Below are 26,024 nucleotides of genomic sequence, written 5' to 3'. Positions count from 1 at the left end.
GCGGATATGAAAGTGAAAGAAACATGGATGATTTGCATGGCGGGAGGTTGTGACTCGAGCACAATGGGGGAAATTGAGGACTTGCTATGCTGCTGCTGATCCTAGTTTGGGTCTCATTAAACTAAGATGAAGCTTTGGCAGGACTTCCGTATCCTGAACAGCTTCAAAATCATGCTGGATGCTCATTTCCTCAAAACAAAAACAATAACAAATGCTCCTGGGGCAGACAACAGTGTTGGATAAAGTACCCAATTGTCATACTTGAGTAAAAGTAAAGATACCTTACTAGAAAAGGACTCACATAAAAGTGAAAGTCAACCAGTAAAATACTACTTGAGTAAAAGTGTAATAGTATTTGGTTTGAAATATTCTTAAGTATCAAAAAGTATAAATCATTTCACGTTCCTTATATTAAGCAATTTAAGGGTAGCCAGGGGCATACTCCAACACTCAGACATCATTTACATTAAGAGTAAAGTACAGATCCCCCCGTCCCCCCCAGGAAATGACTTAAGTAGTACTTTCAAGTATTTTTACTTAAGTACTTTACACCACTGGCGGCCAGTAGTTTCTGTTGGACCTATTGTGGATCTCTGCTTTAATGACTTCAAAAAGAACACGTGGAAAAACACATTCCATCAGACATTCTAGGGATATAACGATGGTATCCAATGGAAGATTGTACTGCTATCCTACAGCTACCCACTCTGATAGCTTGCATGGGGCTCTGATCAAAAGTAGTATACTATGTAGGGAGTAGGGTGCAATTTGGGACGCAGCTCCATAGTCTACTAAATTCTACACTAGCCCAAGTCCTGAAAAACTAATTTAAGTCAATGAAGGTCCCTTTGGTCTCTAATGAAATTTGGATGGGTGTTACAGAGCACCCCAGGGCTACTTCTTCCTCAGCTCCTTCCCTTGCCCAACTCGGCAGGTGTTCTCGTTAAGCCATCTTGCTTAATTTTGCAATCCCCTCAGCGGGAGCAGCCAAGCATCCTGTAGGTGGGAAGTGTATTTATATTTACAAACTCCACGGAGGATTGACCCCTTATCGTAATATCCTTTGACTACTAGCTGAAGGCAAGGTCATGGGATTAAGGTAAACAAGAGTTTTACAGACACTATTTCAAACAGCCAGGAAGTTTTTTATAATTTACCAGCATTATAAAGGTAGAGGCCTTGAATTTCGATGAATGCGTGGATTAAGAATTGTTCTGAAAGTTATCGTGTGCATCCCAAATGACACCCTATTCCCTACATGGTGCACTGCATTTTGACAAAGCCTTATGTGCCATGATCTTCTACCAAAGAGTACCGTAGCTTCACACAAAGACACAAATAGTCTTCCACTTAAAGACTGCAAATGTATGGAGACAATAATTCTTAAATTGACATTTCATTCAACATGCCTAATTCAACTACAGGCTCCCGAGTGGTGCAGCAGTCTAAGGCACTGCATCTCACTGCAGACAATGGTTTGATCCCGGGCTGTAGCACTACCGGCCGTGATCGGGAGTCCCTTAGGGCGGCGCACAATTGGCCCAGCATTGTCCGGGTTAGGGGAGGCCTACTAGGCCATCCTTGTAAATAAGAATTTGTTCTTAATTGACCTGCCGAGTTAAATCAAATTTTAAAAAATGTTTGAGGAGCATTGGACAGACAAAGGTAATTTGATCAGCAGATGCACAACATACCATTTATAGAAGGGAAAATATCCGTTTTCATGCTCTTTAATGTGCTTATTCGCAATGGCTTTATAATTTTTTTTACCCCTTATCTTAACTTCCTTCGACAACTAGCTGGAGGCAAGGTTTTGTGGTTACACTGTCAATGAGAGTTTTGCAGACACCATTTCAAGAAGCGCGCAAACAAATCGCAATAAAATACAGCCAGGATTGGACGTTTCTCATAATTTACCGTCATTAAATGAATTTGGACTAAGCCAAAGAGTTGTTCTTAAGGTTATGTTCTTATAGCAAAGAGCATTGTCACACCAGACACAAAAGTTTTTCACTAAGGAACATTTCACTCAAAAATTAAACGTTTGTCAGATGTTTTCAGATCTCAAAAGAAAAAGGAATGTCAAAACAGACACCACTTGCCATGACATCGTAAGATGTGGTTTCCTCCTGTCATTAGACTACATGGAGGTCAGAAAACATCGGACAAACTTTGATTTGAAAGTGCAATGACACTTTAAGACTGCAAAACTACAGAAAAAGAGATACCAGAATGATTCTTAACTTGACACTTCATTCAATATGCCTTATTCAACTAAAGAAGGAGTGACGGACAGACACTCCACACATTTCTTGTTAACAAACTATAGATTTGGCAAGTCAGTTAGGACATCTACTTTGTGCATGACACAAGTATTTTTCCCAACAATTGTTTACAGACCGAATATTTCACTTATAATTCACTGTATCACAATTCCAGTGGGTCGGACGTTTACATAAACTAAGTTGACTGTGCCTTTAAACGGCTTGGAAAATTCCAGAAAATTATGTCATGGCTTTAGAACCCTCTGATAGGCGAATTGACATAATTTAAGTCAATTGGAGGTGTACCTGTGGATGTATTTCCAGGCCTAACTTCAAATTCAGTGCATGTTTGCTTGCCATCATGGGAAAATCAAAAGAAATCATTGTAGACCTCCACAAGTCTGGTTCATCCTTGGGAGCAATATCCAAACGCCTGGAGGAACAACGTTCATCTGTACAAACAATAGTGTGCAAGTAAAACCACCCTGGGGCCTATATCGACATAACCGGAAAGGCCGCTCAGCAAGGAAGAAGACAATGCTCCAAATCCGCCATAAAAAAGCCAGACTACGGTTTGCAACTGCACATGGGGACAAAGATTGTACTTTTTGAAGAAAAGTCTTCTGGTTTGATGAAACAAAAATAGAACTGTTTGGCCATATTGACCATTGTTATGTTTGGAGGAGAAAGGGGAGGCTTGCGAGCCGAAGAACACAATCCCAACCGTGAGGCACAGGGGTGGCAGCATCAAGTTGTGGGGTTGCTTTGCTGCTGGAGGGACTGGTGCACTTCACAAAATACATGGCATCATGAGTATGGAAAATTAGGTGGATATATTGAAGCTACATCTCAAGACATCAGTCAGGAAGTTAAAGCTTGGTTGCAAATGGGTCCTCCAAATGGACAATGACCCTAAGCACACTTCCAAAGTTGTTGCAAAATGGGTTAAGGACAACAAAGGCAAGGTATTGGAGTGGCCATCACAAAGCCCTGACCTTAATCCTATAGAAAATCTGTGGGCAGAACTGAAAAAGCGTATGCGAGCAAGAAGGCCTACAAACCTGACTCAGTTCCACCAGCTCCGTCAGGAGGAATGGGCCAAAATTCACCCAACTTATTGTGGGAAGCTTATGGAAAGCTACCCAAAATGTTTGACCCAAGTTAATCAATTTAAAGGCATTACTCCCAAATACTTAATGAGTGTATGTAAACTTCTGACCCACTGGGAATGTGATGAAATAAATAAAAGCTAAATCCCTCTCTACTATTATTCTGACATTTCACATTCTTAAAATGAAGTGGTGATCCTAAACTGACCTAAGAGAGGGAATTGTTACTAGGATTAAATGTATTTGGCTGAGGTGTATGCAAACTTCCGACTTCAACTGTACACAATGTACAATTTATAAAAGGGAAAGAATCTGTTCCTCCCTCTCATTACTGTGTCCATTAGCCTTATCTAGGTGATTACTCTTTATCTGTAGGCTTCGTTGAGGAAGACCCGGGAGAGAAGGAGAATGAGGAATGACTTTGAGAATAGAGGGAACGTCCCTTACTTGATCCCAATTCTCTCTTCTCCCTCCATCCCTCCTTCTCTACCTCCCCGCAGGGCTACTAGCTGCTATAGTGTTCATGGTTTGCTGCCACTTGCTTGCTGGTCTGAATATTCATCGGATACTGTTCAATCTTCAAACGGTTGGTTGGATCATACTGTAGTTTAGCTACGCTGCACATGGCTTAGTGTGTGCGGTACTTCAATATTGCAGGCGCTCAGCAGGACATTGATAGGGGAGAAATACTGATGTGGTAACTACCAACTTGGGTGAGTAGGCTGTGGTTGAAGTACTCACAGATAGATGGGTTATTCATATCTGACAAGATCAAGACAAGTGATCGTTATCGTAGAAAGTGTATACATAATGTCATAAACTGGGTAGTTTTTGTGTCCTGATGCTGATTGGAAGAAACAGCTTTTCAGTTGTGTGTATATCAGACAATATACCACAGGTATGATGCAAAGATACTAGCTTACAGTTATACTTATGTTGGTAACCAGTTTATAATAGTAATGAGTCATCTCTGGGGTTTGTGGTATATGGCCAATATACCACAGCTAAGGCTGTTCTTAGGCACTATGCGAAGCTATGCTATGTTGGCCATATTCCACACCCCCTCGGGCCTTATTGCTTAATTATAGCATGTTACTGTACAGCCACTGCGTTACAATTTAGGCGCTTATCAGTGCCTAAATCTGCCATTTTCAACCCGTATACATACGGGTACGAGTGCAAAAGGCTATAGGCCTAATGCAGTTACATAATAATGTTTCCAGTGTTTTTATATACATTTCCACATATTTCCACAATCTATTTATAATTTGCATCGTCAACTTGATCAGTTATCGATTACGTTATCGCTACATTCTACTTGATGGTGAAATGCCCTGCCACATGGGCTTTACTGGTATTCTGGTGGGTGAATAGAATAGACAAGCAGCAAACAAGTAATCTATCCCTATCATTGTCTCATGAAGAATTAGAACGTCAATGATTCCTCCAGCTATGGATCATAGATCAATGAGGCGAGGCAGCAGAGCTCACTGTAAAATCTGTTCTTTCACACACAGTCCCTCTTCTACGGCGAGAAGATAGCGGAGGAGGAGCCTACGTCTTATTGACCCTTCAATAATGCAATGTGCCTCCAGCAATTCATTGTTATTAATGAGCAATTCATTCCAGGAACCATCGCGGGCAACCGCTGGTTGATAGCGGCAAACATGTGTGTGTGTGTGTGTGTGTGTGTGTGTGTGTGTGTGTGTGTGTGTGTGTGTGTGTGTGTGTGTGTGTGTGTGTGTGTGTGTGTGGGTGGTATAATATACAAAGAGAGGTTGGATAATGTAGCCAATGAGATGATTGATAATGTGAAACAAGAGGTTGGATAATGTATACAGTGAGTTTGGATAATGTATACAATGCTAGGTAGAAATCTATAATTGGGATGTCTCACAGCACTGACTACTGGATACGAATTATAATGTGGTGTGGGAAGGAAAGAGAAAAGCTTATTCAAACTCATGTATAGTAGTAATTCCCGAAACAAAGCCTAGGGGAATTAATGCCTTTGCGTAATAAATTCCCTCATTCTAAATAGTAATGTTTCACTGAGTATACAATGTATTTTGAATCAATACAACCAACCAAGGTAGGCATATGGAGACGTATTCATGCCAAAAGTACAATTAGCACTTAGGCATGTATAAGGTAAAACACTTCGTCCGATTAATGAGTGCAAGCTACTTTTTTCTGAGCTGCCAGGACTTCTAGGGCGGCAGGTAGCCTAAAGGTTCGGGTGTTGGGCCAGTAAACGAAAGGTTGCTGGATCAAATCCCTGAGCTGTCAAGGTACAAATCTGTCATTCTGCACCTGCGCACGGCAGTTAACCCACTTCCTGCGCCGACAGAGATGGCCGCTTCGCGTTCCTAGGAAACTATGCAGTTTTTGTTTTTTTATGTGTTATTTCTTACATTAGTACCCCAGGTCATCTTAGGTTTCATTACATACAGTCGAGAAGAACTACTGAATATAAGAGCAGCGTCAACTCACCATCAGTACGACCAAGAATATGACTTTCGCGAAGCGGATCCTGTGTTCTGCCTTTCACCCAGGACAACGGAATGGATCCCAGCCGGCGACCCAAAAAAACGACTTCGTAAAAGAGGGAAACGAAGCGGTCTTCTGGTCAGACTCCGGAGATGGGCACATCGTGCACCACTCCCTAGTATACTTCTTGCCAATGTCCAGACTCTTGACAACAAGGTTGATGAAATCCGAGCAAGGGTAGCATTCCAGAGGGACATCAGAGACTGTAACGTTCTTTGCTTCACGGAAACATGGCTCACTGGAGAGACGCTATCGGAGTCGGTGCAGCCAGCTGGTTTCTCCACTCATCGCGCCGACAGAAACAAACATCTTTCTGGTAAGAAGAGGGGCGGGGGCGTATGCCTTATGGCTAACAAGACGTGGTGTTGTCACAAAATCATACAGGAACTCAAGTCCTTCTGTTCACCTGATTTAGAATTCCTCACAATCAAATGTCGACCGCATTATCTACCAAGGGAATTCTCTTCGATTATAATCACAGTCGTATATATTCCCCCCTAAGCAGACACATCGATGGCTCTGAACGAACTTTATTTGACTCTTTGCAAACTGGAATCCATACATCCTGAGGCTGCATTCATTGTAGCTAGGGATTTTAACAAGGCTAATCTGAAAACAAGACTCCCTAAATTGTATCAGCATATCGATTGCGCAACCAGGGCTGGCAAAACCTTGGATCATTGCTATTCTAACTTCCGCGGCGCATATAAAGCCCTGCCCCGCCCTCCTTTCGGAAAAGCTGACCACGACTCCATTTTGTTGATCCCTGCCTACAGACAGAAACAAAAACAAGAAGCTCCCACGCTGAGGTCTGTCCAACGCTGGTCCGACCAATCTGATTCCACACTCCAAGACTGCTTCCATCACGTGGACTGGGATATGTTTCGTATTGCGTCAGACAACAACATTGCCGAATACGCTGATTCGGTGTGCGAGTTCATTAGAACGTGCGTTGAAGATGTCGTTCCCATAGCAACGATTTAAATGATTGATGGCAGCATTCGCGTGAAACTGAAAGCGCGAATCACTGCTTTTAATCAGGGCAAGGTGACCGGAAACATGACCGAATACAAACAGTGTAGCAATTCCCTCCACAAACAAGCTAAGCGTCAGTATAGAGACAAAGTAGAATCTCAATTCAACGGCTCAGACACAAGAGGTATGTGGCAGGGTCTACAGTCAATCATGGATTACAAAAAGAAAAACAGCCCCGTCACGGACCAGGATGTCTTGCTCCCAGGCAGACTAAATAACTTTTTTGCCCGCTTTGAGGACAATACAGTGCCACTGACACGGCCTGCAACCAAAACATGCGGCCTCTCCTTCACTGCAGCCAAGGTGAGTAAAACATTTAAACGTGTTAACCCTCGCAAGGCTGCAGGCACAGACGGCATCCCCAGCCGCGCCCTCAGAGCATGCGCAGACCAGCTGGCTGGTGTGTTTACGTACATATTCAATCAATCCCTATCCCAGTCTGCTGTTCCCACATGCTTCAAGAGGGCCACCATTGTTCCTGTTCCCAAGAAAGCTAAGGTAACTGTGCTAAACGACTACCGCCACGTAGCACTCACTTCCGTCATCATGAAGTGTTTTGAGAGACTAGTCAAGGACCATATCACCTCCACCCTACCTGACACCCAAGACCCACTCCAATTTGCTTACCGCCCAAATAGGTCCACAGACGATGCAATCTCAACCACACTGCACACTGCCCTAACCCATCTGGACAAGAGGAATACCTATGTGAGAATGCTGTTCATCGACTACAGCTCGGCATTTAACACCATAGTACCCTCCAAGCTCGTCATCAAGCTCGAGACCCTGGGTCTCGACCCCGCCCTGTGCAACTGGGTACTGGACTTCCTGACGGGCCACCCCCAGGTGGTGAGGGTAGGCAACAACATCTCCACCCCGCTGATCCTCAACACTGGGGCCCCACAAGGGTGCGTTCTGAGCCCTCTCCTGTACTCCTTGTTCACCCACGACTGCGTGGCCACGCACGCCTCCAACTCAATCATCAAGTTTGCGGACGACACAACAGTGGTAGGCTTGATTACCAACAACGACGAGACAGCCTACAGGGAGGAGGTGAGGGCCCTCGGAGTGTGGTGTCAGGAAAATAACCTCACACTCAACGTCAACAAAACTAAGGAGATGATTGTGGGCTTCAGGAAACAGCAGAGGGAACATCCCCCTATCTACATCGATGGAACAGTAGTGGAGAGGGTAGTAAGTTTTAAGTTCCTCGGCATACACATCACAGACAAACTGAATTGGTCCACCCACACAGACAGCATCGTGAAGAAGGCGCAGCGGCGCCTCTTCAATCTCAGGAGGCTGAAGAAATTCGGCTTGTCACCAAAAGCACTGACAAACTTCTACAGATGCACAATCGAGAGCATTCTGGCGGGCTGTATCACCGCCTGGTACAGCAACTGCTACGCCCACAACCGTAAGGCTCTCCAGAGGGTAGTGAGTTCTGCACAACGCATCACCGGGGGCAAACTACCTGCCCTCCAGGACACCTACACCACCCGATGTTACAGGAAGGCCATAAAGATCATCAAGGACAACAACCACCCAAGCCACTGCCTGTTCACCCCGCTATCATCCAGAAGGTGAGGTCAGTACAGGTGCATCAAAGCTGGGACCGAGAGACTGAAAAACAGCTTCTATCTCAAGGCCATCAGACTGTTAAACAGCCACCACTAACATTGAGTGGCTGCTGCCAACACACTGACTCAACTCCAGCCACTTTAATAATGGGAATTGATGGGAAATGATGTAAAATATATCACTAGCCACTTTAAACAATGCTACCTAATATAATGTTTACATACCCTACATTATTCATCTCATATGTATACGTATATACTGTACTCTATCATCTACTGCATCCTTATGTAATACATGTATCACTAGCCACTTTAACTATGCCACTTTGTTTACATACTCATCTCATATGTATATACTGTACTCGATACCATCTACTGTATCTTGCCTATTCCGCTCTGTACCATCACTCATTCATATATCTTTATGTACATATTCTTTATCCCCTTACACTTGTGTGTATAAGACAGTAGTTTTGGAATTGTTAGTTAGATTACTTGTTGGTTATTACTGCATTGTCGGAACTAGAAGCACAAGCATTTCGCTACACTCGCATTAACATCTGCTAACCATGTGTATGTGACAAATAAAATTTGATTTGATTTGATTTGTTCCCCCAGGCGCTGTGGATGTCGATTAAGACAGCCCATCGGGACCTCTCTGATTCAGAGGGCTTGGGTTAAATGCGGAAGACACCTTTTGCCACCTGCCGACACAACGCTGTTTATAATTGCTCACAATCAAGTTTCATATCATCATCATCAGACTTTACATGAACGCTTATTGTTATCATTGTGCCTAACTAACACAGCCATCTCATGTTGGTGGAGATTCATTTAGCTGGAGTTGATAGTTACTCAACGATTCTTCATGCACTCAGCTGTTTCATGTCCCCAATGAACAAGACCTTGGTTTAAAAAAGTATCTTTTCTTTGAAATACTTTGAGTGGTGGATTGAGCCTGCATGCCCAGAATGCTTAGATGGGTGGGGTTTGCACTTTTGGGACTACTTTGTTGGTTCCATTTGCAAAAGGTGAGCTCTATCGAGCGCAGCTAAAGTTAAATATATATATATATATATATAAAAATGATAAATACTATTTGGATCAAGGTCTGCAATGAATTGCTTTGCCCACACTTGAAAGGTAAGAGAAGATTGAGGAAGTGAACCGAGGACCTTACATAATCCTCATCTAACCCACTGTGGGAAGAAAACAAACCTCAGCTAACTACAGTTTGACATCTAGTAGTTTGAGCCACACAGCAAGTCCCATGTGGCTTGCTAATGCATTACAGGGTGCAAGCAATCAAATCAGAGAGAGGTGAATAGGGGAGGCAAGAGAGATGGGGGCAGAGAGCGATGGGAGGAGAGGGAAGAGGGAGGGGACATTAGACTGTTTCCCTCTTATGCTTCCAAGCTACCTACTGTATAGCTAGTCCCCTCCATCAATCCCCTCCTCTTTTAACCAGTTTGTCTAGTTCTTCCCCTCTCAATTTCCACTCTCTCTCCAGAGCAGCTGTACTGAGTGGGCTAGGAGGCAGCTGCGAGGGAGGGAGCGATATACCTCCCTCCCATTAGAGTCTCTTGTTTACCCAGAGTGACTCCCCTCACCGAGCTTCGAGGACGGGCAGGGAGACGAGCAGGTGGCAGGGATCTAAGGGATCCGCCGGAGGAATGAAGGAGGAATGAAATCTGGTACATGATTTGGTGTGGGGAAAAATGGTGGGAATATTGAAGTGGGTAGAGAGAGGTTAGGAATACCGTAAGTAATTCAGTCGAAAATGATTCATTTTCATATCTGGTGAAGAAAGAAAAGTCTGTGAAAGCGGGCAGGCAGACCGTTTTCTGGGAGAGAGTGGTTAATGGGAACAACACGCACACGATGGTCCAGCACCTCTAGAGAGTTCCACAAATGAACATATACTGTTCATATACATCTATCAATCCATAGATTCACATTTCATTTCGCAAGATGAAATCTCTTGTTTGTTTTCTTCATCCCATCCATATAACAGTAGAAAGTACTATAAATAGCCTATCACACATGTGTTCATGTCATGTTAGATAAGAGGTAGCAGAAAACAGATACAAACAGCTCCCTCTCTACTATTTCCAAACTGAATCCGCACTGTACCAGCTTAAAGTACACACCAGTTCCTCTTGTTCCCTCGGTTATATGTCAGAGCATGACAAATGGCACTGAAGATAGTTTTATGTGTTTCCATTCCTCCTGAGATGATGTGAACTATGACAGATTGTGATTCTGATAATGAAAAGCAGGGGAGATGGGAGTATTTCCATGGTAACCATGTCAAGTGCCACTAATGTACATGGGAATATATGGTGTGTCAGAAGACTATTATAGCAATTCAATCTTAGCTGGGCGGCATGGCAACATAGAAGGGTACAGAAGTTAGGCTGATATCATGGATATACTTTAGGGAAGAGTCTAGGGCAGGTCCCAGTGGCACACTATTTCCGATAAAGTAGTGCACTAGATAAGAAATAGGGTGCCATTTGGGACAAACTCCTAGACTTTTTTTTGTTATCTATGCTGATAAAATAAAAAGTATTATTCCAAATACTGTACAGGCAAGATAAACCAGTGTGAATATGGAAATATCTTTACCAACAAAATGAGAAACGCTCCAGACAGGGTTGTATATCTTTTTTAGCCCGTTTTAAATCAAAACGAGTGTTATAATGTTCTGACTCCAGAAGCGGCGTACACATATCAATTACAGTCTGTTGAATTGTTTTCAAATAATGTGGGATGTTCGAGAAAATGTACCATCGTGCCATATTTTACTCAATTGTTATTTTCCTCAACAGCTGCATTTCATTGAGAGCTATTAGTAGAAGAATTCCCACAGAGATTCATCTAGCGATATCGTATTTCAATAACCTCTGGATAGGAACATGTCAAAACAACATCATTAGTTAGTGGTTCATCTACAGGTATGTGGGATCTGGCGGCTCTCTTGTGGTGTGGGGTGCATTTTCCTGGCATGGGTTAGGTCCACTTCAACCCCTTAGAGGGCAAGGTAAACACCAGTAAATAAACAGCCGTTCGGAGAAAATCGGCAACAACCTATGATGATTCATTTATATCCTGATGGGAGTGGATGACAATTCCCCCATCCACAGGGCACAAGGGGTCACTGAATGGTTTGATGAGCATAAAAACCGATGTAAACCATATTCCATGGCCGTCTCAGTCACCAGATCTCAACCTAATTGTACACTTATGGGAGATTCTGGAGCTGCGCCTGAGACAGTGTTTTCTACCACCATCAACAAAACACCAGATGATGCAATTTCTCCTGGAATCAGTCCTAGAGTTCCCGGACACTAGAATCCATTGAAGCTGTTCTGGGGGTTTGTGATGGCCCATAGCCCTATTATTAAAGACACTTTATGTTGGTGTTTCCTTTATTTGGGTATTACCCGCATCTATCCTTGGGCTCTGGATATTCTCCACACGTGTGAGTGTGTGGACTAGTGAGAGAGGGTGGGAGCAGTACAGGTCAACAACATATCAATCATAGTGGAGAGGGTAACATGAGAGGTAAGATGCCATATTTTCTCAGCAAGGTTTGACAGCCCCAAAATACTTCTGTCACCTCTCCTCCCTGCTGATTCGAGTGGTAGGGAATGAAAATGAAAAACCCACGTTTTCAGATTGTACATCAGCAATAATGTATTACATGAGGGACGGGGGGCTCTATTCTTTTTGCTACCTCTCTCCCATCTCAGATCTTCTATTCAGCACAGTGAGTTTGGCTACACTACAGTGAGCACAATACCCCACAGCTATGGTGAAACACAGCGTGCTTTCTCCGTACTCAGAAAGACAGGAAGAAAGACAAGTCGAAGAATCGATGCCTGTTGAATCCACATTTTCACCAGATGCCTTTTATCAAAAAATATTTCCGGTCAATAATGTTTTTACGTTTTTATCATGGTTATGGTGATTTTTTTCTTCTTTCTTGTCATTTATTTAACCAGGTGAATTTCTTTTTCAAGGGAGCCCTAGTGCCGTAAGAATCCTGTCAATCTTACATGATATGGCCGAGATTCCATTTGTCCATTTTCTCTCTCAAAAAACTGACCCTGAGTGAACCAGCTGACAGAGAACAGGTTAAAAAGAGATAGCGCAAACAAACATGGCGGCGGTGGACTGGGCAAGGGAGAGGTTTCGTCACGAGGTTTCGTCGTGACTGGGCAGGACAGGAGAAGATGTGAAGAGTTCTACTTCTTCCCCACTGAACGCTCCTGTGGGAATGCCTGGGGGCTCCGGCTGCCCAGCCTGCCCTGGACCACTGAGACACTCTAGTTGGACCCCGGTAGACTCTCAAGAGTCCGTCAACTCAGCTCTGGGGCATCTGTGGGACTCAGAGGTGTGAGAAGAAGCGAAAGGGCAAAAGGGCAAAACATCTCACAGCGCGAGGGTGTAAGATTAGCCCCTGGCTGTCCAATCGCTGCCCCACATAGGAGATCTGTGCCAGGGAGGGGCGGGGCAAGCTGCTGGCCTAAAACCATGACCTGTAGTCAGTGTCTTGGGCTGTTAGAAGTAGGACAACAAGTCTAAAAACTTTCACCAACATTCTATTTTGGATTACATAGAGAGAAAATGTAGGCTGCAAGCACAACAAGACAGGTACGGAGTATTTAAAAGATCCATGCTGATCTGGAAGAGGTAGCGTGCGCAGAGGGAAGGCAGAAGGGGAAGACAACAAAAGGGAACCTTGGAGTTTTACATTTGACATCCATCACTTTAATGTACAAAATATGGTTGAGAGCACCAAATAATGGAATCGAGGATTTACAGTGCAGAGAGGTGCTTTTGACAGTATTCCGCAAAAAAAGACATATCAGAACACCTGTTATTTCAGCTAATAAAATAACACTTTGTCTCGCTTTGACTACGAATGAGACTATGTGCTTTTGTGCTATAAAAATGGAACTTTGCTACTCCTAAATGTCACGTGCAGGTATCCAGGGGTAGTGATGTTTGAAAACCAAGGCCAAGGTAGGAGTGGGTGGAAGGTTTCTCTCATATTGGGGTATGTTTGTGATGTAGTTTGGGGATTTGCTGTCCCGACTACCGAGAAAACCAAAATTGCCGCGGGCTCTGCTCCTCTTACCCTTTTGTCGCTGTCCAGATGATGGATAAAGGCCCCAAATATTCCAGTTCGGCCTGGTAAAAAAAAAGTTGAAGACTACCTCGAAGTGGCCGACTATATTCAAAGTGGTTATGCTGTATTGGAAGGACAAGTTGTGTCCTTTAACACATACAGCTTAAACATTCTCACTGAATCTACAGAGAACTTTACCTATATCAGCAATTGATTTAATTGAGGCCAAGAATTTAGACTTTAAATAAAGCTGTGGACAAATAGTCCCACATGCAAATAAACTACGTGAAGGGAATGGACTGGCATTGGGCTTGGGCATGGAATTCATAAATATACCTAATGGCTCCATTTTATGGACACAGATTCATTCTTCTTCTTCCCCATCCTTTTCTTCAAACTGATTGGTTTTGAAAGATTGAGATGATAAGGATCTGCGATATAAATGGGGAGGCTGTGAGAAATCTCATTCGAAAAACCAAGGGGAAGCGTAGCCTTGTAAACAAAATTCTATTTCACATTGTTAAAAGGTAATTTGTCTCCATCGTGAGCTGGCAGAGCCTTCATAAATAAAACAAGGCAGTGTCTCAGGTGAGCTCTCTCTCTCTCTCTCTCTCTCTCTCTCTCTCTCTGTTCTCCACTGCTTTTTCTCCACTTTGTTTCATTTGCTCTCCTCCTTGAATGCAAATCAGGAATTCAGAAAGTAGAGAAAGAAGATTACAAAAACTAAACAGATAAAAGTTGGAGCTGGGGGATGACTGTTGAGACCTCTGTACTTTATTGGTACACGTTTTTGTTTGTAAAATGGATGACAGGCAAGTGTAATATTATTGTCATATTTAGAAGGTATTGGCCAGTTTACATATAATGTTCTATAGTGCTCATCAGGACTGTGCACAGACCTTTTAGGGGGCAGGTGACTAGTGGCTTGTGTGGATATTTTAGTATATGGTGGTTAGCTAGAGTCTAGACTGCCTGTGCTGATGCTGCCCTGACACATGTGCAACTCCCGAGAGTCAAAGATGCAGCCGCTCCTCTCTGTCTTTCTGCCTCTCTCTGCTGGGCGTCGGCTCAGCAAACCAGAACCAATATGGATTATGAAAATCAAGTGTTGCGAAGTGTTAATGAAATGTTATGCCTGCAGCTGCTGTGGCAAAGTAGTGCTGGTATTTAAACGAGGTACCTTGCCACCCACACACACACACACACCAGGCGCATGCAATCTCCATACAGGGCAGACTGGGCAAATTGAGCAAACGAGCGCGAGCTCAGTACACAGTAGACAAACATGCGCGACTAACCAGCAAATGCCGATGGGGGCTGGCAATCTTGGCAACGTCACGACAACTTGAGGGTAACAACCACAAAAATGTATACAATATACCACCACCCAAAATAACAATGGATGAGCGGGAGGGCAAAGGGGCAGGTACAGTCTGTGTAGTAGTTATGCCACAGCACAAAGAGCATTTCAGCTCAGCCCCTGATAACATGCATGCTAATTGTCACAGCAATTAGGATGCAGCAAGTCACTGTACAATGACAAACCAGTCTCTGGTCAGAAAACCCACCAAATTAAAACCATGATATTATAGCGACCCGCACACACAGAAGTGTGTTATGTGTTGGGCTATTAGTGAGTTGTGATGTTCAAGGTGTCCGACATGCCAATCAACCTGCTATCTGCCAATCACGGGTATGCCTGGAATGTTCTGATGCTGGGCATCCTGGTGGTTGGCGGAGTGGCGTGGAGGGGGGATGGAGCACTGGAAGTTATGGCCATGTTTAGCCATTGTTCTCTCTCTTACATCTGGGCTTTACAAGAGAAGTCCAGGGTTGGTTTGTGGGGTATCCTTCATTTATTTGGCGTGGGCTACGGCCAAACAGTAGCCTGTAGCCTTCAGTAGCCTTCAGTAGCCTTCTGATGGCCACTTCAATACCTTGACTTTGTTGTCCTTAAGCCATTTTGCCACAACTTTGGAAGTGTGCTTGGGGTTGTCTATTTGGAAGACCCATTTGCGACCAAGCTTTAACTTCCTGACTGATGTCTTGAGATGTAGCTTCAATATATCCACCTAATTTTCCGTACTCATGATGCCATCGATTTTGTGAAGTGCACCAGGCTCTCTTGCAGCAAAGCACCCCCACAACATGATGCTGCCACCCCCGTGCTTCACGGTTGGGATGGGGTTCTTCGACTTTCAAGCCTCCCCCATTTTCCTCCAATGGTCATTATGGCCAAATATTTATATTTTTGTTTTAACAGACCAGAGGACATTTCTCCAAAAAGTATGATCTTTGTCCCCATGTGCAGTTGCAAACCGTAGTCTGGCTTTTTTATGGCGGTTTTGGAGCCGTGGCTTCTTCCTTGCTGAGTGTCCTTTCAGGTTATGTCGATATAGAACTTGTTTTACTGTGGATATAGAAACGTTTGTACCTGTTTCCTCCAGCATCTGCACAAGGTCCTTTGCTGTTGTTCTGGGATTGATTTGCACTTATCGCACCAAAGTACATTCATCTCTAGGAGACAGAACACATCTCCTTCCTAAGCGGTATGATGGCTGCGTGGTCCCATGGTGTTTATACTTGCATACTATCATTTGTACAGATGAATGTGGTACCTTCAGGCGTTTGGAAATTGTTCCCAAGGATGAACGAGACTTGTGGAGGTCTACCATTTTATTCTGAGGTCTTGGCAGATTTCCTTTGATTTTCCCATGATGTCAAGCAAAGAGGCACTGAGTTTGAAGGATGAAAGAAATAAAAGCTGAAATAAATCATTCTCTCTACTATTATTCTGACATTTCACATTCTTAAAATAAAGTGGTGGTCCTAACTGACCTAAGACAGGGAATTTTTACTAGGAGTAAATGTCAGGAATTGTGAAAAACTGAGTTTAAATGTATTTGGCTAAGGTGTATCTAAACTTCTGACTTCAACTGTATATTTGACAACTTTTACTTTTACTTCACTACATTCCTAAAGAAAACAATGTACTTTTTCCTCCGTACATTTTCCCTGACACCCAACAGTACTCGTTGCATTTTGAATACTTAGCAGGACAGAAATGGTCCAATTCACGCACTTATTAAGAGAACATCCCTGGTCATCTCTACTACCTCTACCTATCTGGGGACTCACTACACACAAATGTTTTGTTCCTGAATGTTGTCTGAGTGATGGAGTGTGCCCCTGGCTATCCGCACATTTTAAAAACACTAACAATTGTTCCATCTGGTTTGCTTAAGATAAGGAATTTGAAATGATTTATACTTTCACTTTTGATTCTAAAGTAAATTTTACAATTACATTTACTTTTGATACTTAAGTATATTTAAAACCAAATACTTTTAGACTTTTACTCAAGTTGTATTTTACTGGGTGACTTTCACTTGAGTCATTTCCTATGAATGTATCTTTACTTTTTTTCTCAAGTATGACAAATCGGGTCTTTTTCCACCACTGAGGCAATTTTTATAATTTAATCTTGATCTTCTGTTCTTCTCTTCTTCTGATATTCTATTTGAAATGTTGGTAAAAAAAATGTTATTGAATAGAGTTGCTCTTTATATGACCCTTTACATGTGAGATATGTCAGATAAAAATTAAATAAGTACATTTACAATGAAAACATGTAAACTCTTACAGTTCTTTCTGCACAAACACCTTTTAACTTGTTGTTTTAAGGTCCCATCTGCCATCCAATTACACAATTCTGGTTTGTCAAAAACAATTGTATGTAAGGTTATTGAGGTTACTTATTGAGTCACGAAAGAGGAAGACATCACTAAAAGTTATGAGATCTGGGACTTGAAAAAAAAATTCTCCAAACTATATTTTGCAGATAGAACCATATATTGGTTATTCCTATCATAGGTTCTGGTCCTCTTTTTACATTACTTAGATTTTCTTCACCACTTTTTCAGAAGAATGGCCATAACGTAAGCTTTTTAAATACAGGTGGCTTAGAGCATATTAAGGCCCTAGGAGAGGCGTTGCTGCTTTTGGCTTGTTCTTTATCCATATGAAAACCTCCATGGAAGGGGTACTTCACTACATTTACAAACTTACCACATTTTATTGTTAACTAGCAAGTAGTTTACTGACTTTCGGTGTCAGAGACCAGAAAAATATAGCAGTTTACTTATCCAGAGCTAAGCTTTAGCAATGTTGCTAGTTCTCTATAGGATACAGGATAATCACTTTAACAAATGTGTGAGGAACATGAACTAATATATTTGATGATGTGATTAGAAAAAATGGTATACTCTTATTTAAGTCACTGAATGTCTATACTTTTCTATCGAAATAATTGTAACATTCTGTGGCAGATAGAGCCTTATAGCTGAACCCAGATTGCACCCACCTAAAAAATATTCTGCACTTTAGGTACCTTTAAGGTGAGGACCTGGGTTATGAAAGAAAAATTCACGACAAAAATGTTCTGAAATGTGAAAACTTTCATGCTCAATATCACAGAACCTTATAGTCCCAAGGTCTCGTAATGTTACATACAAGACCCAGAACAATCGGCTTACAAAGAAAAACGGGGGCGGCCCCTCTGACCTGGGATATGATAACGGAGGCGGCCCCTCTGACCTGGGATATGATAACGGAGGCGGCCCTTCTGACCTGGGATATGATAACGGAGGCGGCCCTTCTGACCTGGGATATGATAACGGAGGCGGCCCTTCTGACCTGGGATATGATAACGGAGGCGGCCCCTCTGACCTGGGATATGATAACGGAGGCGGCCCCTCTGACCTGGGATATGATAACGGAGGCGGCCCTTCTGACCTGGGATATGATAACGGAGGCGGCCCCTCTGACCTGGGATATGATAACGGAGGCGGCCCTTCTGACCTGGGATATGATAACGGAGGCCCCCCCTCTGACCTGGGATATGATAACGGAGGCGGCCCCTCTGACCTGGGATATGATAACGGAGGCGGCCCCTCTGACCTGGGATATGATAACGGAGGCGGCCCCTCTGACCTGGGATATGATAACGGAGGCGGCCCTTCTGACCTGGGATATGATAACGGAGGCGGCCCTTCTGACCTGGGATATGATAACGGAGGCGGCCCCTCTGACCTGGGATATGATAACGGAGGCGGCCCCTCTGACCTGGGATATGATAACGGAGGCGGCCCCTCTGACCTGGGATATGATAACGGAGGCGGCCCCTCTGACCTGGGATATGATAACGGAGGCGGCCCCTCTGACCTGGGATATGATAACGGAGGCGGCCCTTCTGACCTGGGATATGATAACGGAGGCGGCCCCTCTGACCTGGGATATGATAACGGAGGCGGCCCTTCTGACCTGGGATATGATAACGGAGGCGGCCCTTCTGACCTGGGATATGATAACGGAGGCGGCCCCTCTGACCTGGGATATGATAACGGAGGCGGCCCTTCTGACCTGGGATATGATAACGGAGGCGGCCCCTCTGACCTGGGATATGATAACGGAGGCGGCCCTTCTGACCTGGGATATGATAACGGAGGCGGCCCCTCTGACCTGGGATATGATAACGGAGGCGGCCCTTCTGACCTGGGATATGATAACGGAGGCGGCCCTTCTGACCTGGGATATGATAACGGAGGCGGCCCCTCTGACCTGGGATATGATAACGGAGGCGGCCCTTCTGACCTGGGATATGATATGCGGCCCCTCTGACCTGGGATATGATAACGGAGGCGGCCCCTCTGACCTGGGATATGATAACGGAGGCGGCCCTTCTGACCTGGGATATGATAACGGAGGCGGCCCTTCTGACCTGGGATATGATAACGGAGGCGGCCCTTCTGACCTGGGATATGATAGCGGAGGCGGCCCTTCTGACCTGGGATATGATAACGGAGGCGGCCCCTCTGACCTGGGATATGATAACGGAGGCGGCCCCTCTGACCTGGGATATGATAACGGAGGCGGCCCTTCTGACCTGGGATATGATAACGGAGGCGGCCCTTCTGACCTGGGATATGATAGCGGAGGCGGCCCTTCTGACCTGGGATATGATAACGGAGGCGGCCCTTCTGACCTGGGATATGATAACGGAGGCGGCCCTTCTGACCTGGGATATGATATGCACCCAAGTCATTGTTGTTCCGAGCTGGTTATGTGTTTATGGGGGACTATGACGCTGCAGTGTCATTTCAAGACTCACAGAGATTCAGCAGTTATCAATCAGAGATCAATCAGACAACCCGACGCAGCGCAAAGAACTCCGGCCTACCAAGAGCGTTTGAGTTATTAACGCCTCAGCCTTGCACAAGGTTACCCACAATTCCCGGCATATTTCACCCGCCCCCTTTTCCATCATCAGACAATTGCTACGTGACCCTGGCATTGGTAGCTTTTGACATTCGGACTGAGTTAAGAACGAACTAACAGTTAATCAAATTGTACTTGTCACATGCGCCGGATACAACAGGTGTAGACCTTACAGTGAAACGCTTACTTACAAGCCCTTAACCAACAATGCAGTTTTAAGAAAAATAAGTGTTCTGTAAAAAAATCGATAAGTAAAAAATAAAAGTAACAAGTAATTAAAGATCAGCAGTAAAAGAACAATAGTGAGGCTATATACAGGGGGTACCGGTACAGAGTCAACGTGGAGGCTATATACAGGGGGTACCAGTACAGAGTCAATGTGGAGGCTATATACAGGGGGTACCGGTACAGAGTCAATGTGGAGGCTATATACAGGGGGTACCGGTACAGAGTCAATGTGGAGGCTATATACAGGGGGTACCGTTTCAACGAGGAGGCTATATACAGGGGGTACCGTACAGAGTCAACGTGGAGGCTATATACAGGGGTACCAGTACAGAGTCAATGTGGAGGCTATATACAGGGGGTACCGGTACAGAGTCAATGTGGAGGCTATATACAGGGGGTACCAGTACAGAGTCAATGTGAAGGCTATATACAGGGGTACTGAGTGAATGTGAAGGCTATATACAGGGGGTACCGGTACAGAGTGAATGTGGAGGCTATAACAGGGGTCCGGTAAGAGTCAATGTGGAGGCTATATACAGGGGATCTCTTTGTACCAGTACAGAGTCAATGTGGAGGCTATATATCATCAGGGGTACCATTATGTTACAGGTACAGAGTCAATGTGGAGGCTATATACAGGGGTACCAGTTACAGAGTCAATGTGAAGGCTATATGAAAACAGCGGTTTCCAGACAGGGGTACCGGTACAGAGTGAATGTGGAGGCTATATACAGGGGGTACCGGTACAGAGTCAACGTGGAGGCTATATACAGGGGGTACCGGTACAGAGTCAATGTGGAGGCTATATACAGGGGGTACCGATACAGAGTCAATGTGGAGGCTATATACAGGGGGTACCGGTACAGAGTCAATGTGGAGGCTATATACAGGGGGTACCGGTACAGAGTCAATGTGGAGGCTATATAAGGGGGTACCATACAGAGTCAATGTGGAGGCTATATACAGGGGGTACCGGTACAGAGTCAATGTGGAGGCTATATACAGGGGGTACCGATACAGAGTCAATGTGGAGGCTATATACAGGGGGTACCGGTACAGAGTCAATGTGGAGGCTATATACAGGGGGTACCGGTACAGAGTCAATGTGGAGGCTATATACAGGGGTACCGATACAGAGTCAACGTGGAGGCTATATACAGGGGGTACCGGTACAGAGTCAATGTGGAGGCTATATACAGGGGGTACCGATACAGAGTCAATGTGGAGGCTATATACAGGGGGTACCGGTACAGAGTCAATGTGGAGGCTATATACAGGGGGTACCGATACAGAGTCAACGAGGAGGCTATATACAGGGGGTACCGGTACATAGTCAACGTGGAGGCTATATACAGGGTTTACCGGTACAGAGTCAACGTGGAGGCTATATACAGGGGGTACCGGTACAGAGTCAATGTGGAGGCTATATACAGGGGGTACCGGTACAGAGTCAATGTGGAGGCTATATACAGGGGGTACCGGTACAGAGTCAACGTGGAGGCTATATACAGGGTTTACCGGTACAGAGTCAACGTGGAGGCTATATACAGGGGGTACCGGTACAGAGTCAATGTGGAGGCTATATACAGGGGGTACCGGTACAGAGTCAACGTGGAGGCTATATACAGGGGGTACCGGTACAGAGTCAACGTGGAGGCTATATACAGGGGTACCGGTACAGAGTAACCATGGAGGCTATATACAGGGTTTACCGGTACAGAGTCAACGTGGAGGCTATATACAGGGTGTTACGGTACAGAGTCAATGTGGAGGCAATATACAGGGTGTACCGGTACAGAGTCAATGTGGAGGCCATATACAGGGTTTACCGGTACAGAGTCAACGTGGAGGCTATGTACAGGGGGTACCAGTACAGAGTCAACGTAGAGGCTATATACAGGGGGTACCGGTACAGAGTCAACGTGGAGGCTATATACAGGGTTTACCGGTACAGAGTCAACGTGGAGGCTATATACAGGGGGTACCGGCACAGAGTCAACGTGGAGGCTATATACAGGGGGTACCGGTACAGAGTCAATGTGGGGGCTATATACAGGGGGTACCGGTACAGAGTCAACATGGAGGCTATGTACAGGGGGTACCGGTACAGAGTCAATGTGCGGGGGCACCGATTAGTTGGGGTAATTGTGGTAATATGTACATGTAGGTAATGTAGCGGGGAGCGTCATCCCACAAAGCGGAAGCCTAAAATCATGACCTGTATCCACATGTAAATTCAATTAGCCAGATTTACATCGGTAATCCTACTTTGATGGGAGGCCGGCGCTGATCCCGCCAGCAAGTTGAGCGACAAGGTGGTTGTCTCTCCTCTGATTTGATCTACCTCCAGTCAACCTTATGAGAACACATTAAAGTTAACTTCTTGCAGCTCTGCTAAGATGAGCAGAGGACGTGTAATCACCGCCTCATCGAGCATTTGCTCAAGCCTGCGTGCCAGATGGAGGGGGGTAGGGGGCCTCTCACAGTGACTCTTTATACACAGTGACTCTCTGTACTGAGGCCTGTAACATAAGTACAGTTTTGTCATTCAGATCAGCCCTCAGTGACAGGTCACAAGCAGCCCGGGGCTACAGGCTGTAAGTGGGGGATCAACCAGACAGACAGTCAGTGAGATAACACATCCATCAGCCTGCCGCCTGCTCCTGACAGAAACAAAGGAACACACAAAATAAACCTCTAATCTAAGTATCTCTTCCTGCTGCTGCTTGTCCCTCTCTCAACACTCCCGACCGTTGATTTGAAATATGATGGTGCCGACTTCCGCAAAGTTCTGTCTGATATTATAACAGACTCCATCCCCGCAGACAGCGTACGTCGTTAATGGATCACACGTCCTGATGGATGGTGGCGTCTACGGTGATGGGCTCTCAAGGAGCCATTGGTAATCACATTCAGGGGAGGAGAGAGAGAGCAAAGTCAACACAAAGGCGAAGGAGTTTTTTTTTTTTAAATGGCATGAACAAACAAGTACTTGAAAACAACGACTGGAATTCTGGTATTGATGTGAAGTCAAGGGGAGATAAGGAGTTGGACCCGCACAAAACAATTGGCCTCTTGGTTTCAATGGCACAGTCACAGACTTGCAGCACTTCTATGAAAATGTACCCCTGTTATGACAGCCGAGCCCTCTTGTACGCCGCAACTCCTCTCCTACAGAGTGACACAAGAAACACATTAGCCACATCGAGTGACGGTGAAGTGGAGCGACATCTCCCAATGATTCCCCCCTCACCACCCGTCTGCATTTCCCATCTCCCTCTCTGTGTACTTACCCCCCCCCCCCTCTCTGCTCCCCTCCATCCTTCCACTGCCAGACTGATGCAGACACTAAGGCCTTTCTCATTTAGGCAAAAGTCTGTCCTCCATCCTCTCTTCTCCATGATGCGGAAACCAACAAGTGGTCGAGGAGAGTGTCAATTCATTAGGCAAAGGGAAGATGGTCCTCTCCTCCTTGACAGCCTCCTTTTGGCGAGGAAGCACAAGTGTATCCTACCCGAGTCCTTCAAGGAAATCAGTTTTGAAATCTGTCACCCTCCCTTTGAATCAGCTATTATTTTCTTGAAGGAGAAAGCATGCAAACAAGTAAAAGCAATATGTTACTTATCCTTTTATCTATACAATGTCTTGCACAACTTGCTAAATGAGTTTTTATCACTTTATACATTTATTTTGGTATACCACCCTGTAAACATATATTGCCTGATGACGCGCAATTCAACCTTTTTCAAAAGAAGGTGAGAGAGGAGGAAGGAGAGAGAATGCAGGGGTTGAGCAAATCCAATTGAGAAAAGGCCTATGATAAAAGAAGAGGAGGAGGAGAGAATGGAGAAAAAACGAGGATCCCATGATTTGCAAGCTGATTTCAAGTGTAATCAAGAAGCTATTCTCTGGGTGTTGCGGAGCTCTGACACCCATCTCTAATCTTCCCACTGGCGCGCTTACGCCCATCAATAGTAAAGCCCCCCTGTTTTTTCCCGCCCGGCCCCACACTGCCTCAGATTGTGGGGTAAAGCACACCTGAGAGGTGTCAATCAGCGCTAACTGGGGCGCGTTCGCTTAGATCTCTCCACACGTCAATCAACGGGCAGGCGCCGTGGCAACTGGAAGCAACAGTATTGGGGGGAGAAACAAAGGAATTATTCACTGAGTCATAATTAAATGCACTACGGAACTTTAAATCAACTAAATAAATTGTTTTTCTCAAGCGCTGCCTTTCCTGCTCTCCTCCCCTTTCTTCGTAAAAAAATAAATAAAATTGCATCACCGTCTTTCAAACCATGGGTTTTACATGAATGAAAATGATTAGGGTGGTCCATCACTGCAAAAGAGAGATATTTATTGAAGAAAAGGCCATATGAAAAAGTAATAATTACTATTTGCCTTCCTCGTTACTTAGGTAGAGAGAGAAAAGTCCATTTTTTGATAGATAAATAAGAGAGAAAAATACCACCAGTTATCCGCTTCGCTATAAGTGTATATTAGGTTTGGTGACATTTCCCATTTTTATAGTGTGGGTGTCCCTCCCAATATTAAACGTCCCTTTTTCAGGACTTTTCAGGTCTTTCAAAGATAATTCATAAAAATCCAAATAACTTCACAGATCTTCATTGTAAAGGGTTTAAACACTGTTTCCCATGCTTGTTCAATGAACCATAAACAAATAATGAACATGCACCTGTGGAACAGTCGTTAAGACACTAACAGCTTACAGACGGTAGGCAATTAAGGTCACCGTTATGAACATTTAGGACACTAAAGAGGCCTTTCTACTGACTCTGAAAAACACCAAAAGAAAGATGCCCGGGGTCCCTGCTCATCTGCGTGAACGTGCCTTAGGTATGCTGCAAGGAGGCATGAGGACTGCAGATGTGGCCAGGGCAATAAATTGCAATGTCCGTACTGTGAGACGCCTAAGACAGCGCTACAGGGAGACAGGACGGACACCTGCACGGTACATCCGAACATCACACCTGCGGAACAAGTACAGGATGGCAACAACAACTGCCTGGGTTACACCAGGAACGCACAATCCCTCCATCAGTGCTCAGACTGTCCGGCCTGTTGTAAGGCAGGTCCTCACCAGACATCACCGGCAACAACGTAACAATGGTCACAAACCCACCGTCGTTGGACCAGACAGGACTGGCAAAAAGTGCTCTTCACTGATGAGTCGTGGTTTTGTCTCACCAGGGGTGATGGTCGGATTTGCGTTTATCATCAAAGGAATAAGCGTTATGCCGAGATCTGTTTGAAAATAAACACAGTTGACAGTGAGAGGACGTTTCTTTTTTTGCTGAGTTTAGATCTGGTTGGCCCTGGCCTTTGCTGGATAATATTTAAAACATTTGATGAGACATGGTTGGAGAACAAAAATGCACTCACACTGGCTGCCCTCAGGTTTGCTTTGGGGTCTGTACCTTATCAATCCTGAAACGAACATGTCATTACTTCTGCCTATAGATTTTCCCTGTAACATATAGTACCATATGAGATGAGTAATGTAAGATATGTAAACATTATTAATGTGGCATTGTTTAAAGTGACTAGTGAGTCTATGTTTGGGGTTTTAGGCTGGGTGTCACACCCTGACCATAGAGAGGCTTTTATTCTCTATTTTGGTTAGTCCAGGGTGTGACTAGGGTGGGCTTTCTAGTTTCGTTATTTCTATGTTTTTGGCCAAGTGTGGTTCCCAATTAGAGGCAGCTGTCTATCGTTGTCTCTGATTGGGAATCATACTTAGGCAACCTTTTTCCCATCTGTGTTTTGTGGGTAGTTGTTTTCTATATAGTTTATGAACCTTCCAGAACTGTTTCATTTTTTTCAC

General features: G+C 44.6%; 1 protein-coding gene across 1 annotated transcript; it reads left to right on the top strand.

Moving 5' to 3' along the window:
• Nucleotides 1–12,820: 12,820 nt before the first annotated feature.
• On the top strand, nt 12,821–19,354 carry LOC135506448 (loricrin-like). Its single transcript, XM_064925834.1, has 2 exons — nt 12,821–12,937; nt 18,152–19,354. Exons 1-2 carry the CDS (start codon nt 12,821–12,823, stop codon nt 19,352–19,354), a joined length of 1,320 nt encoding a protein of 439 aa, XP_064781906.1.
• The last annotated feature ends 6,670 nt before the right edge of the window (nt 19,355–26,024 follow it).

The sequence above is a fragment of the Oncorhynchus masou genome, chromosome 20 (assembly GCF_036934945.1).
Source record: "Oncorhynchus masou masou isolate Uvic2021 chromosome 20, UVic_Omas_1.1, whole genome shotgun sequence".
In the NCBI taxonomy this organism is placed as follows: domain Eukaryota; kingdom Metazoa; phylum Chordata; class Actinopteri; order Salmoniformes; family Salmonidae; genus Oncorhynchus; species Oncorhynchus masou.
This window is presented reverse-complemented; position numbering and strand designations above follow the sequence as displayed.